Below are 19952 nucleotides of genomic sequence, written 5' to 3' on the forward strand. Positions count from 1 at the left end.
CATGATTTTAAGAAAACCTGTCAATGTGAAATTAGGAGTTGGAATAACTGTATTCATGTGGGAAAATGTATTATTGGAGTGATGACTGTCAATGCATGGCATTTTAAATCCAATGGCAAAACTTAGAATCCAAAGTTGTCTTTTGCACCTGCGATTCTGCCCTTACATTGTCATGATGGCTGAGAATCAAAATATTGTACAGCAATTTTCTAAAAAGCCATCTAACTTCAACTGACTTTATTGGTACACAAATATTCATTTAATTCACATTATTCGTTTCTACTTTACAGAAACAGTCTTGGAAACACTGTAAGCAGGATGCCAACCAGAGGATAAGATTGAACTGCTCTCTGTTTAGCAAAGGTTTGGATCTGCTTGCCTGCCAGCACCCACAAAAAGCTCCTTCTGCCAACACAGCTATTGTTCCTGCCTGCTGCCTTCAGTGCTTCACTGTCTGGATGATCACAGCTGTAAACCACAGCAACACACACATTCTTTGACAATAAGCATCCAGGCAAGAGCTGGTGTTAAGGTGGATCAATTATGCAGACCAAGAAGTACAGGTGGCTACAAAAAATATGTATGCCACCTGTATGCCACCCGTTAGCTTCAGATTACATTTATAACTTAAATGCATTTCCGCATATTTCTCTGCAATACTTTAAAGGTTTCTGTCTACTGACAGAAACCCGTCAAATTCTGTGCACACACTTACCCACACAGGTACAGGTTGGGAACTCTGACCCCGGATCCTTGATCGGAGTATCCAGCAGGTTCTTGGTAGGGGTGTCTAGGTAGCGCAAGGGGGAGTCAAGAAAGCCTTTTAGAGACGGTGAGGAATTTAGGCCATCCTTTACTGGCGTGCTCTCCTCAGAGTAGCAAGTGGTGGATAGAACCGCTAATTCTCCTGAAGCTTCAATTTTAATTCGCTTAGGCAGTGGAGAGTCTTGCATGCCCAGGGCTTCCTCTAACATTCTTTGCTGCAGCTGCTGCTTGTCCAAAATAGTCTCCTGGTTCTGAGAAACATTGACAGGCCTTGTATGTTGACGGCCCTCATTGGAAGGCTGAGTAACTCTTAATTCACTTTGGGTTTCTGAATTACTCTTGTTAACTTCCATTTTCTGATCATCTGATTGAGGTGTGGTGTTGGCTTGAGGAGTAGGGATTGAGGAGACAGACTGGGTGGTGTTAGATGATGCAAGACTGAGGTCTTGAGGACTGATCAGGGATTGATTTGCTTGTGTATGGGCCGGAGTGGCCTCCTCCTTGCGTGGACTTGCGGATGTGTCAGGGTCTAAGTTTCCAAATTCAGCCTCGAACTGGCGGATCAGCTCTTCGTACTTTGGATCTATGTTAAGGAGTTTCTGCAATGGCGAGGTGTTGGATGGAGTTGTGGAGGTCACAGGTGTGGCATTGCTGGTGCTGGTGGAGGTTAAACTGATGCCTGCATCTTCTGATTTTGGGATTGCCGAAAGAATCACAGATGTAGACAAGGTGTCCGTGACAGCTGGAGCGTTTCCCGTTGTAACATTGGAAGAAGGAGTTGGAGAGGTGTTGGAAATGCATACCTGAGATTGTTCTGGGGCAGGGAGACCTGCTGCAGAAGCCTGAGCGGAGTTACGGAGGAGGGCCAAAGGGTTGAGAGAGCATATTTGGGAATTGGTCAGGGATGGGGATGTGTCCATCATGTGAACTGGTGGTTTTTGTATAGCGATTTGAGCCTGAGGAAGGAAAGTTGGCATGGAGGCTTTCTGCTTGTTTTTCTTGATGATTATCTGTTTGGGCTTGGGAAGAACAGGACCAATAGCCATTCCACCCATTGATTTCATAACAGGAGACCCTTGGGTGTTTTTCCTCCTCTTGGGTTCCTGTTTGATTGGTAGAATTGACAAACCTTCAGCATCCATCTGGGGCCACCATTTTTTCAAGTCTTGACAAGCCATAGGTGCACGGGGGCTTGGCACTCCAAAGCCAGGTGGGTGAGTAGAGAACAGGTTCCTCCTGTGATGGAGGTGATGTTGTAGAGCTGCCTGAGTGGAGTGACGTATGGCTGCTTGGCCAGGGGACAAAGGATTTCCAGGGTAATGCTGACCCTGCTGTTGACCATTAGACATTTCATAACGTCCAGTTGAGGAAGTGTGATGATAATGCTCACCGGAATCTGGCTCTTGTTTTATTCTGCCCTGGACCTGAATGCCACCATTCTGATTCAAGCTAAGCTGTTGTGTGAGTGGAGGCTTAAAAGAAGCATTTTTCAACTTGGTGTCACCGAGCAGCTGTTTAAGCTCTGACATGGGGTCTGAGCTATTTAGAGGCGCAGTTGCAAAGTGAGCATGGGGCTCAGGCTTTCTGATCATCCATGGATTCCTCTGTTCAGGATCTCTGTCAGAGCCCTGTCTCCACTGCTGTGGATTAGGACTGAAACCTGGAGCTTTTCCCTGACCTGGAAATGGAGAGGTAGAGGATGGAAGAGGAGAAGCATGGGCTGGCTGGCCCTGGGACTGGGGTCTGTGGTGTTCGTAAGACGCTGCACCCTGCTGGTTGGTATGCAGCCCTGGAGGGACAGACTGGGATCGTGATGATGAGTTGTCGATAAGAGAGGAAGGGATCAAACTAGGTGCATTTTGGTGGTTATGAAAGTTGTTTCGGAAAACCTGACCTGGAGCACTGACTATTTGAGGGCTGGATAACTGTGTGAGTGCATCTATCGCAAGGGCAGTCTGAAGACTGATGTTTTTCTCCTTGGCTATGGAGAGCACCTGGGGAGAGCAAGGAATAGGGGATTTGGAGGAGGGCACTTGGTCTTGGTGAGAGTACTGATTAACTTCCTGTTGCTGTTGCAAACATGAAGTGGGCATATGGCGAGTACCATTCACTTGTTGGTACGTCTGATGTTGATGTGTCAAATGGGATTGCTCCAAATGTGGGGCCTCATCACCCATTTTGTGAGATCCTTGTTCCCTTCTAGATGCTAATTTAATTTTCTTTTCCAACCACTCCAGGTAGTCTGGACAACCATGCCCATCACAGTTGCAATTAGGGGGCTTGTGCCCATGTTTAGCTTGGCTCAGTGCTGTCTGTAAGATGTCAAGGTCTTCCAAAGGTTCGCAGCTTGTTTCAGGAGCACCTGCAGAGACTCTGGAATGAGCACCATCAGCACGTGTCTCTTGGGTGAACCTCTCATATAACTTGGCTGTATTAGGCTGCAGGACAAGGCAAGATGAAGAGGAAGAAGGAGGCAAAGAGCTAGCCGTAGCAGAAAAAGCTACCAGATTCTGGGCATCTTCTATATCTGCATAGTGGACTCCCTCAGCAGGGGTTGTGCCACTACTGCTGCTCCAGCATGATTGCTGCTGTTGGGTCTCATTGACCTTGCTATGTCCTGGCACCCAGCATTGCCTTTCAGGTACACCTCCTGCCCTCTGCTCATCTGTTTCCATAGATGCCTCATCATTGTTATGGTAGGGCTTCACCCCATTGGTCAAATCCAGGCTCAACGCGCCTTCCTGAAGGCGGTCATGTGAACCAATTTCCATCTGGCCTCTGTTTGTGAGGCCATCCACTGTAGTGACTTTGTGAACAGTCTGAAAGACAGAAATGCAGAGTGGTAAGTAAAGCTGTGCAAAGCAAAGCAACATTATACACTCACAAAATAAGTGGTGCAAATAAGAAGTAATGAGCTGATTATGTTCAGATATTTATATCACAAATATGGATATGACTTTTTTAAACATCTTGTACATCAGTAATAGAGAGAACACCAAGTGAAAGAGTAATTCCATTTATTCAGGATCAATCCGAGGTTTCATTGGAGCGTTCCCCTGACTTGATTTTACATTATTCAGTACTTTCAGAATATTCAAGATCAGATCAATGAAGACTATATAATATGAGCAAAATAATCCACCATCAAATGGTTTAACATCAGGTGCAAATCGAGTCCACACTCTCACATGTAGCACGACAGTTTCACAGTTGGACATTGTGCTTTATATCAGTTGGGTTATGCAAAGCAGGCAGCTGGAGCGTCTAACCTCTGCCATGTGGCAGAGGTTAGCAGATACACAATGATAAACATGAGGACTGAAAAGTAGACGAACACTACCTGCCTCATTTTTTATTTATAGGAAAAATATTTTCAGCCCAAATTTATCTGTACCCAGATTAAGAACTAACAATATTTTTACTCAACCAATAGATCTGTTTCAGCTAGGAAATGAGATAAACATCTACAACAATGTAAAAGAAGTGTCAATTTTTGTACCCTTGTTAAGAGTCAATAAGAAACTTTCACTTATTCTCACTCTCACAGCAATCAAACTAGGACTGGACTTTACTAGAAAAATATGTAATTGCAATATCTATACTAGACATGATCAAAGGGTATGGTCATGTATACACATTAAAGCTAGTTAAACTCTATTCAACTGCTCAAATACATAATACATAGAACACAAATAAGCAATGCAATTTTCTTTGCACAGTTTTTGAGTTTTTTATGTAAAGATCATCACATTAGTTACAAAGCAGCAGTGAAGGCAGTGTGACATACTTTTCAATCTGAGACGACAGGTTGAACATTTTGTCCAAGCACAGCCTTGTGTTGAAATTTTACTCAGTCATGACAGTCACATTGAGGGATTATCCATTTGTTGAACAATTATACATTCACTTGATTTTATCAGTTAATAAATATGTTACAGTGGTAAAAAAAAAAAGGGAAAAAAAGAATTTTAGATGTTACTAGCCTACTGGAGGTAATGGTGACAAAAAAATGTAAGAAGCTCACTTTTAAAAAAAAAAAAAGACCTGTGAAAAAATACTAGGAGAATCAGATAAAATGAAAATGGTGAAGTACATGTCGTTGCATCACTTGACTTACAAGCCAAAACTTTGACGGGGCCTGATTGTTTTAGGAATAACTTCCTTTAACACCAGATGGAATTCAAAGGATTAAACTATAAGATTTACAAGGATAAATAGTTCAGAGTTTTGCTCATGTAAAGCTTGTTTTTAACTACTGTAATGATTGTCCAGAAATAGATCTGCTCTGTGCATAAATACTAAGAGAACTAGATGTGGAAAATCATTTCCTTTTTTCAAGCAGCGGGTAAAGTGTCTTTTTACAGCTCAGAGGCAGGTTCAAGTGGTTTAAGGTCTTTCCAGTTGTGAAGTTATCATGAGCTCACAGTACAGCCACATATCTAACTTCCCCTGCAATTGGAAACCAGTAAGTCACCCTGGTGGTAGCTCCAAATTTCAAAGTATTTCATTTGTATCCTAGACTGTTTCTTGCAGTGTTCAGACCAGTCTCACTTATTTTACATTATTATCTACAAGAGCCAGCAAACAAATATAATTCAAGGACAGGTTCAGAAATCATTGACAGAGTTCATGTTGTGTCTAAACTGTGTATTCCAACATGCTCAATGGCCCTTGTGAAAGGAAACACTGGCAGAGTTAGTAGTTACTTTAGCACTAACGCAGAAAGCCGACAGACGGAAGAGTTATTCAATGTTCTGGAAAAACTTGTGATCAACTTGTAGGTTCAACAGCTCTGGTGTCAGACCAGCCGGAAACTTAAACCTAGTATGAATTAATGTACTGCCAGGCCATGCAAGCAAACACTCTATGGTGTGGAAGTTGGCACGGTGGGAGGAACACTCAACGTTTGCTATTTTATGTTTTACTGGGTTGTTTACTGGGTTACAGAAGAAATGTGTATCTTCTGCAGAGGCATGTGGACAGTTCCTTCAGGCTGAAGAGAGCTAGACTTTGGCAGCCATCAGCCATTTTCCTCCTAAGCCACCTTGTTCTGTTATAGTTCTGCACAAACAACATATTTTAGCTTTATCAGCTTATAAAGACCTGCTGTTGTCACAGTTAGTTGATTTTTCCATCCGACTTGTTGGGCAACACACTTCTGGAAATTGTTTTCTCTATTGCTGCTGGAAAATTCTTGTTCTGTACTGCACTTCATTAGACAAGGAGTCTCAGTGGAGACTCAATAAATCAGATTTGATTGTCTAAGTATGTGATTATTTTTGATGTGATCAATATGTTTTGACTGATGTTGACAGTTTCCCTGGTAGACATATTTTATTTGTGGCAAATGTACATTATAAAATTCCAAAAGTCCCAATCATTGGCTCTGTTTCCATCTAAGTGTCACAAGCATTTTGAGAAATCAGTCATGTGAGATAAATATTTGCTACATCAGAACTGAATTTTTCTTTTTTGTAAAAGCTAAACAAAAACACATTGAGCAAGTGTGAAAACTGTTCTGCAAATAAGAAACTTCAAAATACGCATTGTACACAAAAAACTGATGGAAACATATCTTTGTTTTCAATTGTTACTGACATGTTTTAGAGTGACTGGTCTCACACAGTGTGATCTCTCTCCTAATACAAATAGACAAGAATGTTAGAAATAGTTGTGTTAGAGGGCGTGTACTGACCACAAATCTTTGGTCAGTACACATATATCGTTATTCATAAAATACACAAGAAACTGTCAAGATGCCCTAATCGTTCACTGTTTTACCAAAAGCAAGGAAACATTTTGTTTGTTCAAAGTTCTTTGCCAAAAAACATGACCCAAATCAAAAACTAGACTCCTGCTTCTCACTGAAGGTCTTACACTCAATACCAATGTGAAGAAATATGGAGCGACGTGAATCCACTAGCATCTTTCCAAGTGCTAGCACTGCATGATGGTAAGTGAGTCTAACATTCAGCTTCCCCATCATTTGAATATTATTGAAATGAGTCTTTGAAGTGGGTAATTACTGGACAGGCAGTGTGCTTGTGTCTTTTGAATCCACCTTCTGTGCTGGGGGTTCCTGGGTCGGTGGAGGGGTGGCGTCAAACAGCCGGCATGTAATACGTGAGAGGCCCCATGTCTGTGCTATCAGCGGCATCAGATGGGAAAGAGGAAGGGGGGGAGGTAGTGTGCGGCAGTTATGAGAACTGCAGTGTGTTGAAACAGGCTGACTGCAACACTGCACAGTCTAACATCCCACAACCATGCACTGTCAGTCACACTGACACTCTCCTTTCCTGTTTTTCTCAGTTACACTCACAAACCTGTGGGGGCTTACTTCTCTTAATTTGGAAGCTTAGAATGAGTGTAATTTAGATAACCAATGTAGAGAAGGGCACACCTCACCAAATATTATTCAATGCATGCATGCTGAATTCTCATAGCCTGAGCTTTAATTGTATTTGAAGGGACTTCTAATTGAAAAGTGCTGACATCTGCTCTAATTTTCACCTGTGATTCTCCTTAACAGACTGGACAGACCACGTGAAAAATATTTATACCATGACAGAGCTGAGAGCCTCCGTCCTTTCCTAAATGCCTCCCTTTATTTTATTTGCAAACACACATAAACCATTGTGCCGACTTGACCCATGCCACAAAGTACCACACACGCAGATATTTCCATCCAACCGGATCGAATCTAGTCAAACCTGGAACACCAGGTAAACTGGCTTGCCAGGTTTGTTTGAGAGAGAAACAAGTGCAGTTCAACTGACTCTCCACAAAAAATGGAGGGAGGAGACAAAGCACTGGAGAATACTAGTTGTGGCACTGAGGGGGTTAAGTTCAGCTTCTGAGCAGACAGCTGAACCTAAATCCCACATACACAACGCCACCCCATCCTCCCCCTCCCGCCTTCCCCCCACCCCTTCCTCGGCTGGCGTGACGAGCAGGAACATGAAGCAGAGACCCTGACAAAATTAAGCCGGCTGCGAGCCTCGAAGATCCACAACGCATACTTACGCCGTCCGAGGTGTCCAGACGGGGCTGCTGGGAAAAAAGAAGAGACCAGAGGAGGAGACGGAGAGGGGCATGAGACTTGCTTGCCGGTACGGTGATCCACAAGCAATCTGTCCTTGCAGGGTTGTATTCCCTTTTTTTGTTGTTGTTGTTTTATTCCTTGTCGTCTGTGCGGCACACAGACACGGCGAGCACCAAAACACGCATACACGCAGTCACGCGCACGCACGTAGCCAATAACGCACGCAACCCACACCTCCCCCCGGCACGGCACGCACGTTACTCATTCTCTTGGCTCGTCTTAAAGCCAAACCTTTCTGTTCTATGCTTTTTCCTTTCTCATTATCTATGTCTGCTCCTCCCTTCCCTTTTTCAATATCCTCTTTCTCTCACTTGACTACACATGCAGTCGGCTTCTCTTCGCAGCCCCCACCTTCCCCTCTTTTTGCTTCCCTCCCTTCGTAACTCCCTCCCTCTTGTGCAGCCTCCCCCTCCATCTCCTCTCCTCTCTCTCGTCAGTGTGCTTAGTGAGAGGCCATTATCTGAGCCGCGGCAGGCACGTACGTACAATGCAATGGAGGAGTGTGCAGTGAGCAGAAACACAGAGAGCAGTGGGGGATAGTCGCTGGTAGCAGCAGCAGCCTAGGAAACAGCTTGGTGCAGAGGAGCGCTTACCAATGAGAACACCTCTCTCTGACTATATCCACGCCCTTCGGCGCTGCTTCCTCTGCTGCATTCGATGGCGTTACATTGCAGGCTGTGTCTGTCTATCAGCTAGAGCTCCAAAAAATTACCATTTTGGGTTCGTCCGAGCACCTCTGCTTTCTATGGCGAAGGCAAAACGGGGGCCGCCGAGCGAACAGATGATCTCAATTAACAGGCAAACGGGAAAAGAAGCAAAGAAAAGCAACACTATTTTCTATACGCGATGCAAACATCATCCGCTCTTCCTCACTGACTTTTTTCCATCCCTTGTCGGAGAGTCTAGTTTCGACGAAACTAGAAGGTGCCGGTAACGTCTTGATCATTCGGCGATCATATCAAATCCCCATTTCTTGCAAACTCTTCAGTCTCCCACTTGTGGCTTTAAACAATCCTACTAATTGATGATACCTGCACAAGAGGGCTGGTAGATAAAGAGCAAGTTGTCTTGCTGGCCCATCCTCAACAATCCAAAGGATGCGGCTAAGGTGAAGGGGTTCCTTGGAGCATCTGATGTTAAGACCATACATCAAAACCCAATGAGGTCAACTAGTCCATCTATGCTGGGGACATAAAATGGAAACCTGATGAGAATCATTCAGTCAGGTAAAAGAGCGAATGCACTGGGCAACGGAGAGGAAACCTTCACAAACACTCAGACAACAGCGAGTCGAGAGAAGGATGATTCTGGAGGAGGACAGCGAGGGAAGTCTGTAGAGACAAACTGGTCAGCTATTATTTTGACTTTCCCTAACTAGAAAGAAGAGCTTTGCAGAAAAAGGACATATAGACGGGATCATCAGCTTGCAGCCAAACGAAGATAGCTATCTTCAGTAATCAACCCACTGCATTCGCAAATAGAGACAACCGAAAGCTTCTGTCTTCGCCGGTCTTCCATCCTACAATAACACACACACCTCATATCACTCTGCCTTAGCTTCACTGCCATTATCATTTACAGCCTCGTGATGATAGCAGATTGTTTCCTCTCGCTCACTTGCTGGCTGACAGGCCTCGTCGTCCTCTCCTTTCTCCAACACTGCCGGAGTTTAGAGAACCGATTTAACCACGTAGACGAGGTGGAGGAAAGAGAAGGGACATAGCTGTCTCCCCATGCAGATCGCTCAGACCCCTGCTTGGTGTTTCTCTTACATTACTCAGCTTGTCAGCCAGCCACACTCTGCTATGACTGGATTAACTTCAGTTGTCTATCCCTGCGTTACGTATTCTGCTTTTCCCCAGCTCTCTTGGTCTCCCCAAATTTCTCATTTTCTCGTGCTTTTTCCAACAGCCTCCACCTCTCTTTCTCGCTTAGTTCTTCTGTTCAGTTTCCTGAGCCTGCTCTCCTCCTGGTAAAGCTCACTGCATTACAGCTCCGACATTTTCTGAGGCACCCGATCTAGACCGAACACCGCCTGCCTCCGTTGTTGCCTCACATATTCGTACAAAACACACGCAGATGAGCACCAAACCAAAAGAGAAACACGGCGCAGCCGAAACTGTCAAAGACAAGGGGAGAGGAGAAGTAGAGTGCGGATCATGTGACGGCTGTTCACCAATCAGCAAGAGGGAGAGCAGAGAGTAAGAGAGGTAGGAAACACAGACAGTGATGACGCAACCACCTCATCATCGATGTCTCCCACCAGGATGTTGCCTCCACCACTGGGTGGGCAACAGTAATATTGGCTCAACTAACCCTTTCCATGCTATCAACCTTCCCACACACCAACCGACACTTGAGTACAACCAACCAATTCGTGCTCACTCACTTCACTCGCTCACTCCCTCAGCTGCGGTGACACAGCGTTTCTAGCTCAAGGCTCAACCTCTGTACCACACGCTCTCCACCCACACCGTGCTGCACACTGAAAACAACAAGTCCATTTTCCAGTCTTGGGACGCTTGTGTTCTTATCTCCCGTTTTGTTATTTTACAGTTTAACTGGGATGGGGGAAAAAAGGACTTCAGCTGAGATCAAAAGCAAATAAGAAAGCCATTAAAAGACGATAATATCATGTGGCCGAGTAACGCTAGAGGACTTTCAACAGCATGAACCCCAGAAAACTTGTCTCTGCCAATGGTGACAAAACTCAAAAATTAACATAAAGGGAGAAGTCTTAATGATAGGAATGTGTTTTCAATCAGCCCACAAAAGATCATCAAAGACTCACAACAAACAATAACATTGTTCTCCGTCAGCTATCCAGCACCGCTGGACACTGGAGTTGTGTAGCCAGCATGAGTGTATCAGGACATGACTTGATCTGACGGAGGTTGTTGTCATGAACTACAGACATATAATTGCTTCACCCTTGATTGCCTGTTGCATTTGTGCTTGAAACTCACTTTGAAGTAGGAAAGGAATTTCTCTGCTGTGCTGACAGAGTTAGGAGTTCAGGAAAAAGTGATCAGACCACAAGTTTTCTTAGTTGACCTCAATAGTAAGGCTGCATATTACATTATCATTGACAAACATATCATCTCTTTTGTACTGTTTGTCTTTCTGCCTTTCCCCTATTTTAATGATAGTTCATAAAATGCTACAACACAAACAATGAATAAATGAAACACATTAACAGGTATTGTGAAATGTCGTGATAATGTGTCGTGATAATACTTTGTTCGCATGTGACGAGGTCATACGTTCAATTTAATCCTTTTGACCACACTGAATATAAAACACAAAATGTTGGAGGTTATGTAAGATCCTGAGAATAATTGCACCTATTTCCATGATAAACAGATATTGGGACTAATTAAATCTCATAGATGTTCTCAAAAATCCACTTTAACTGTTACAGCTTTTATACAAATTGAGCAAACATAAAGCAGTATTCCCATCATTTAGATACATTTAGCACCCCAGGTCAGAAGCTTTAATTAAAATGGTCAAACAGCTCATTTTGCAACAGATGGATATGAAATATATAGACAAGGAGGTGGGGCATCATGTGTCAATAGAAACCTACACAGGAAACAGGGCGATAGCGCGACAATAACAATGGATGACATAATGGCTAATTAAATTAGACATGGAAAATGGAAACAAAAATACTGGCATTTATTGGTCTTCTGGAATGATTGTTGAAATATTAACAGAATATACTTATAAGTCATATGCAAAAATTATTCTTATGTGTTGATTTTAATATAAATCTGTTAAACGCAAAGACTCATCAACACACAGAAAACTTTAAAAATGTAAATTAAATTAGCAGTTCCTGTGTATTTTAGTTCATATGTTAATAGATTAGCTTAAAGTGTTAAGATTGATCAGCATTTAATTTTTTTACCATTAGTGTTAATTGTTATGGTTTTGGACTCTAAAAATATTGAAAATGAAGTTCCTTCAAAGAATCAAAAGAGTAATAATTTTAATGGTTCTGGCATTTTTTTATTTGCTTTACAATCTGATTATTAATTTGATGTAATAACAACTGGATGGAATTAAAGGAAATAGTAAATGAATACAACATTAAAGACTTGGACAAAAGCAAAGTGTTTCTCCTAAAGGGGCAGCTGCTCCTATAAAAGCTACCAAACATCAAGCTGGGTGTGAAGCTTCCACAGTAGTGTGAACATGTCGGGTTCTTATCAGAAAGCGAATCTAGTGACAGATTGACAGACAACACAGAAATGATTTAAAGGGAGTGTGTGAACAAACTGACGAGTGAAACCATTAGCCGCTAATGACGTTACAATAGGCATCTGATTATCAGCTCCCTATTACATAGAACGAAAGGATGGCTGGGGACCACTTCTGATCCTCTGCTGGTCAAACTTTTAAAAACTCTTGACTTATTAAACCATGACAGAAAAGCTGTTAGCAGAGATCCAGTAAAACATACTTTCAAAATAAACTCAGTTGTAAAGCAAAATTGTAAAAAAGCCCCGAAAGGATTCAAATTTAAAAAAAATAAAAAATTATAGTAGACATCTTACATCATTCTTGTGTTTAATTTGAGCTGTGTGTTTTTTCTCACCCAGAGTTAATGTCTAACTGTTACCTTGCCCTTTTTAATGCCTAACTTAAGCAGTTAGAGGATTGTAACAATAATATACAGCTGCAGAGAGCAAACGCCAGACAAACCTGACTGAGATCCCTTCCAGTCCATCCAGTAAGGTAACAGACCACTGTCTGTTACATCTAGTTGATGTTTATGTTTAGGGTTAGAGATGAGGGTTAGCTTTAGGGCATAATATGGACACATTCTTCAACGGCAAAAGGCTCTAGAGGAAAGGTTTTAAAGTACATACACAAATCGCGAGCTTACACATTAAAATGGCAACAAGGAGAGAGCACAATCTATAAAAGTAGGGATCCCATTACAAATTCCTCATATTAGAAAGTAAAAAAGACCCAACAATGTTCTGAAGTGTTTTATACACTATATAGTCAACCCAAACCAGATGGGGATGTGACCAAACTTTTAATTGGACTGCGTAAAGTTTTTCAGGATGATCTCGGGACTTCAGGAGATCATAAAAACAACAAATGTCACTCACATAAAACAAAAATGAGACAGGGAATCCAACCGCACTGTTTCAGGAGACATCTGGAAGAAATACTGCGGAGGACATGTCATAATGTTTGTACTTATGCAGAGCGTTTGGATGGACGTTATCACCCCGGTTCAGTGAAGCTACCATTCGGGTTCTTCCTGCTGCTGGAGGCTTCGTCACTCCCAGGAAGTAATTTATTTTGGGAATGGCCAGAAATAATTATTTTCTGCCAGCATATCTGCGCAGAACTAGAGACTATATTTGGAACTCTTAGATTTAACTGGGAACAATGTCTTTTTGGGTTTATACACTCAAATACTGTAATATTAAAACAAAATATTTACTTGGAATACTGACTTTAGCAGGGAGAAAAGAAATTCCAAAGAAACAGCATAGTTTACATGAATAATATGGCATCTATGATTTTTTTGTGATTGAAAAAATCACTTTCTCAATGAAACTTTAGCAATCCAAATTTGAAGACGTCTGGAAAAATAGAAAAGGTATTTTTCCCTGAAACACTCTTCTTTTGTTAAGGTCTCTTTTTTCTTTTCCCTTCCTTTCTGTGGTACAGAACGGCCACTTTCCTAAAATAATGGCCAAAATATTTTTGTTTCTTTTGTCTGAATCATCTTATGGCAAAACATGATGTAAGCCACTATTTTCTGAAGGTGACGTTATGAGATTTAAAAAAGAAAAAGAAAAAGATTTCGGCATAAAGTGGCTAAAAACAATGAAGGAACGAGAAAAGGGAAAATGTGATTCTAGTTATTTTCTATGTTCATCTCCAGGTTGGAATTTTTTTCCATACCTTTCTGTAAAAAGAACTTTTTGCAGAAAATGTTGAGGCAAAGAATGAGTAAATTAAAGCAAGAACAAGTAAATTAAAGCAAGAATGAGTAAATTACAAAATTACATGTCGTCACCTTCCTAAAAGTAATGGCCTAAGTCATTTTCTGGCTCAAATGATCATGTGTGTGTTTAGGGGGGCGGGAATGGTGCTGATTTTTTTTTCCAGAAATCACTTTTGGCAAATAATGACTTAAACTTTTATTTTAGGAAGGTGACGGTCTGTTAAAAAGCTAACAAAGGAAAGCTAGGAGAGCACACCAAGTGACTGACTGTCGGTTTTGTGGTTTCAAATCTTAAATTTTGCAAACAAAAAGCATAATTTGCACACCAATTAAAATGTTATTTTATGTGGATGACTCCTGACTGTTTTAAGGTTTGGATAGTCTATATGCTCCTCTTTTTTCTTTCTTCCAATAAAAAAGAAAAGTGACTAACAATAAATATTTCTGAAATGTCAAGCTTTAAATAACCACAGACTGAAAATGAAGACAAATATACTTTAAGTGGACATAATGATGATCAATGGAATAATAAAGTCTGGAAATACAGATATTATTCCAAAGACTCAATTTCTTTTCATGCCTATACATAACTGGAATAAACATGAGTCAATTCCCAGATCTGGAAAGACTATCTAAGAACCCAGTAAAGTGGATATTTCTTGAAAACTACGGCAAAATATTGAAAATGACTGAAAAGAATCAAAAACATTTTTTTTAATGGTACTGGCATTTTATATTTGCTTTACAAGCTGAGTCTGTAAACCAACACACAACAGAATCGAGGCTGGAAATGTTTCTGCTTGTTGTCCTGAAACGACTTTGTTTGTTGTGAGGCTTAATAACTCAAACTGAACTGCTTTGAGCCGCGTGTGTTGGAAACAAAGTCTCCAACACAGCGGTTCGCAGACATCAGCAGAAAGACGGGGTCATCACATTACTCAACGTTTCTGGTCTCTACCACAATCAGGTCGGATTATCTTGAAAGCAAAAAAAAAAAAAAAAAAACAGGAATAATTCGTCAGCCAAATTTGTCTTCAAGACAACTTTTCTTTAGATTTCATTGTAGCAACAGTTGAGACGACTAAGTTTTCAACCAGCAGACTCTTGTGACTAATGAGTCACAAGAGTCACAAGCAGCCTGAAGCCTCATCTTCTAAACAGGTTCAACTTCACTCACTTCACATGAGAACCAAGCATTCGGTCTGAAGACGCTCAAATCAAACTGATCTGTTTCCCTTATCGGGTGAAAATGAAAACACACTTACGTTGAAACGGCTGTAACCCGGCATTGAGAACGAGAGCGAGTGGAAAGAGCGAGAGAAAGACTCCTAATCTTGCATCGATCACCTCGACTCACACAGAAGTCGAGCTGTCATCCAAATGAGCTGTCTACCCCCCTCGTCTCAGCCTCTTTCTCTCCATCTCTCTCTCTCTCTCTCTGCCTCAGGCTCGGTGTTTCTCAGCAGCACAGAGGAAAGGTTCTGGTGGTAGGAGGGATGACTGAGAACAAAAGTCCATCCTCAGTGGTGTGCGCGAGTTGCTGTTTATGACTAAAACCTGACTCATCTTTCTCTTCGAAGCTAAGCACTGAAACGAAAACTCTCACGGAAGGCAGCGCTTGAAACGTTACCAGCACCGCTGCAAAGGCAGGTGGAGAAATGAAAAGAAAAAAAGCATAAAGAACAAATTGTTCTTTTCTTTTTATTAAAGTCTTTTAAGTATTAGATTTGTGTGTGTGTGTGTGTGTGTGTGAGAGAGAGAGAGAGAGAGAGAGAGAGAGAGAGTGCTTTCTTCTTTTTTTATGACTCTTCTAAATGCCGGCTCAGAACCATTAGTCAGGAGGGCTACCCTCTTCCTGTCAGCTGACGCTCTCCTCCTCCTCTGTCGCTCTGACTCTGTACACTCCCCTCCCCAAGCACAATGTCCTGCAGTCAAACAGCATCAAGGTCATTTGATCCCACATCTCTTTATCTTTCTGCCGTGTCCGTGCTCGCACACACTTGCACGCACGCGTACGCACACACATTACTCAAAAATATACGTTTCACATGTGCATGTGAAGGTCTGGGTTCCTGCGGTGATTTTTCTCCATGCATTCAGCCGGCTCCCTCACACACACAGTAATGGATTGTTTGCAGAGGGTCAGGGGGTTCATTGGTGGGAGGGACATCAGGTTAAAAATAACAGTAACATGAAGCCTTTAGTGATGGTACAATGATCCCCTACCGTAACAATAACTGCTTTGTTATTGTTTTTTTTACCATAAAGCTGCCTGTTCGTTGGGTTTTTTTCTCACTCCCTTGTTTTTTTTGATACCCACATCTTCCCAGACTCCCATACAGAACGGTGTTAAGCTCAAGGTGTGCGCAGTCATATCTGCTGACATTCGGCACGTGCAAGCCAGCACGATTCGGCTCAGCTGGGACAAGCCCCGCCCCCTTACCTCAAAGCCTTACACCTCTCCTCACAAAGAAACTGAGAGGAGGGATTATGGCGAGAGGAGGCAGGGAAAATGAACGGAAAGGTGGTGATAGGTGGAGTGGCCCGCTGGGGTGGAGCTACAAAAAAATAATAAAAATAATTAATGAGTAGATAAAGAAGAGGAAGAAGCGGGGAGGGGGAGGAGGGCCTCTTTGTGCTTGAGGGTGAAATGAAAAGAAGGAGCGGGATACGGCCGCGATGCACGGATCAGGGGGAACCTTGGATGCGAGACAAAGAGCAGCGGCACAAGCAGGAGGGGAACAGGTGGAGTTGAAACAAAAACAGGCACGCCGTGTACCTGGACGGCAAATCGAACTGGGCAATGGTTCCCCCTGTCAACAAGGTTCAGTAGCAGCACTCGGTCTGCCGGCATGTGGAGGTGAAATGTTTTGGGAACAGTACTTTGGAGCCCAACCACAAGTTTGTCAGAGTGCAGAGAGAAAACAAGAGAACCCTCCCTCAGGCGTCCACTGTGGCCTCTGCTGTGGCTGGTTGCCAGTGTTGTCTCTCATGACTGGAGCTAAGATTAGCTTCCCATATGCTCTGGTCTGGCATTGCCGGACTTCAAGGGACCAGGATGCCACTTTTCCTCTGCAACTCTGCACACAAGGGCTGCAACTAACAATTATTTTAGTAATTGATTAATCAAATATCAATAATATGCATATTCTACAGCTTTTTCGTTAAACCACTTTGATGCAATATTAGCCATGCATTAAAGGGGAAGTATTATGAAAAGTCAACTTTTTTTTAGATTTATATTGTTATAATGTTAGTCCCTCATCAAAAACACACCTGGAGTGTTGCTTTGATTCTTTCTGTGCAAACACCTGGTTGGACCTAGCCTTGCCTTCGAGACACGGCTCCTCCTCTGAGCTGCACTTTCCAAGCTTCTGAGCTTTCACCTCACAGAGCAGCCTTCCCCCACTCAGCTCCTTCAGACTAGTCAGCAGCAATTAGCAAGCAACCGGTGGAACTGAGCATCAGCTGAGCTCATTATAGGAGCTACTTCTCAAAGCAATGCTAGTAAAAGTGTTGCAGCAGGGTTAATAGAGGAGCCATGTTGTGCTGAATTTCTTTTAAGTCATATTTGGTATTAATACCATTTTTGTAACTGATGTACCACATTTACTTGATTGTGCTTTAAAAGATGCAAATAAACAAATAATTCAATTATGTTTTTAAACATTTTATTGCCCATAATGCAATACCACAGCATAAAGTTGAAACTATATCACTTGAGGAGTTTTGACTAAAACATATTTTCAGGGAGTTTTTTCAGTCTTAAATGCCAAATGTAAATATTTTTGTAAAGTTTTGGCTTAAGTACTGCTCTGAATATGTTGGTTTTTTTCACCAAATGCCGTTTTATGAGTCTGTATGTTCTAGTTAACAATTATTCGATTACTAAATTAGTGGACGATGATTTTAATAATTGATTAATCATAATATAGCCGATTAATCATTCCAGTCCTAGTGTACAGATCTCTTTATAAAAGCTCTATGTTGACAGCAGACAATGGCTGGAGAAGATTTCTGAGTACTGACCCATTTCCAGCTTTCTACTGCCTCTCATATCCTCCAATAAAGAGGTTACCCCTGAATCCATTTAAACAGGCCTCGGCAATCACGATTTTCAAGTGTGTGTTTTCTATAGTAGGCGCTGAAAGCTCCAACAGCTGTTGAACTGTATTACATAAAACCTGGCAGCGTGTGCCAGCCCAGGGATTCGGGACTGTGTGGAGCGCGCGCCCGGTGGGAGCAGCGGAGCAGGCGCCAGGGAAGTGAGAGTTAAAGAGCCAGAGCAACAGCTGAGGGCTCCGCCCCCTTGTCTTTCCATTCATTTTTTATTAACTGCGGCACCGGGCGGCCGACGGCCTCCCTTCCAACACGAAGCCCAGGCACGACCAAAGATGCCAGTAACCAACCAGCCGTTACTCATCTGCTGCCACACAGCGTATCGATCCAGCTGCAGGATTCAGGCCGGCATTGAGAAGGACATAACAGATTTGTTAAATGCTGTATTTTATAGGTTAGAGCGGCGTTAAATATCGATGGTTAAAAATGAAACTGTACACGTTGAGGTGACATGCTGCAGTGGAGCATGTGTAAGGCTGAGAAGTTTTGTAATCATTTGATAAGAAGAGTTGTTTGAAGATGAAAGAAAGAGAGCAGGAGCCGTTTTAAAACCTGAGAGCAGCTGACAGCTTCGTATCAGAGCCAGCGAGCGACATGTTTGTTTTTCACCAGCAACTAACAGATAACCTTGACTTTAATCTTGACCTTCATGTTACTGCTGCCCTGCAAAAGTGTTCGTACGGCCTGAACTGTTTTCACATCTTTCAACTACAAACTCTACTGTGTTGTATTGGGATTTTATGTGAGACGAAAACAAAGTTGCATAATTATGAATCTGATGGTGTTCAGAAGCGACTATGAATAAAAATCCAAAAAGTCTGGTGTGTATTATATTCATCTCTTGAGTTATTGTTTTGTACTGATGGTGTCTTCATGCTACTTAATACATAAACTCTGAGCAGAACAGCTTCCCTGTTTCTGCTCAATAAAGGCATTCCCTCAACATGATGCTGCCACCACCATGTTGTAGTAATAGCATTTGCCAAACAAGTCAATTTTGGCACCTTCTTCATGACTTGCACATTGAAATGTCTGGTTGTAATGTGAAAACACGGAAAAGTTCAAGCGGTATGAATAATGGATTCAAAAACGACACATTTTGGACAAAACTCCAGTCAGAAACAATTTATTTGAATTGGAGCTTAGTTTTGTTCTTGCCATTTGCATGTTTTTACAAATGGAAAAGGTTTTGATAAAAACCAAAACCCCTTTCAGATCAGAGGAAAGGATTGAGCTATTTGAGACCATCTATTAGCTCACAGGGTTTGTCGGTGCAGGTGGGGAAGCAGGCTGCGGTTCTTCACTGAAGAGTGGAAACCTTACAGGGCAGCAAATACATCAAAACCTGCCGCTCAATGGAAGAGCTGATGTCAAACCCTCCACTTCCTGAATCTGTACGAATTCGCGAACCGCTTACTACACACACAAAAACACGTGGGGCCTGGCAAGATTAGTCATGTGACCAGCCTTTTAATGCTTGGGCTAAAATTATAGCGATGATGTCACCAGACATTCAGTGTTGCCACGGAAACTAGGTCAGCGTTAACCCTTTGCGAGCACGGCCGGGGATTCCACACGTATTATTAGCGTGTATTCCAGGTGCCATCGCTGCTTCACTCTGTTCCACCTGAGCGACGTGTGAAGTTCATCACATACGTATGAGGAGGAAATCCTGTGCATGGGCGTGGAAAGACAGGCAAATTCTTGCGAGCACAGCGTGTCTGCCTTGTAACCTGTTGTGGTAAACCCATTAAATACAGGTTGGTTTCCTGAACAGTGCAGAAACTGTGCTGAAAAACTGAAAAGAAGTCATAAAAAAACACTGACTGTCTGCAGTGCAACCGCAGCTTCGTGTTTCTTCTCACAAAGCTCGACTTGTTGAAGTTGTTGTGCAAGGGCGGAAAGCGCTTAATGATACCGTACGGGTGCTTATTTGGATCGTCAAAATGAATGCCCTCTGCATGTGGGGTGTATGCGGTGTTTATCTTC

General features: G+C 42.4%; 1 protein-coding gene across 5 annotated transcripts in view; it reads right to left on the bottom strand.

Moving 5' to 3' along the window:
* Positions 1-19952, bottom strand: part of tet3 (tet methylcytosine dioxygenase 3) — a 46847-nt gene that overhangs the window by 15521 nt on the left and 11374 nt on the right. For 4 of the 5 annotated variants that reach the window (XM_055050528.1, XM_055050529.1, XM_055050530.1 and 1 more), the window contains exon 3: positions 716-3584. In XM_055050528.1, coding sequence (XP_054906503.1) covers positions 716-3584 — 2869 coding nt within the window. Of the gene's footprint in view, positions 1-715; positions 3585-7788; positions 8658-19952 lie in introns of those variants that run through there. The other variant, XM_055050532.1, reaches the window with a different exon arrangement.

This window comes from Poeciliopsis prolifica, unplaced genomic scaffold (assembly GCF_027474105.1).
Source record: "Poeciliopsis prolifica strain line A6 unplaced genomic scaffold, Auburn_PproV2 SCAFFOLD031, whole genome shotgun sequence".
Taxonomy (NCBI): Eukaryota; Metazoa; Chordata; class Actinopteri; order Cyprinodontiformes; family Poeciliidae; genus Poeciliopsis; species Poeciliopsis prolifica.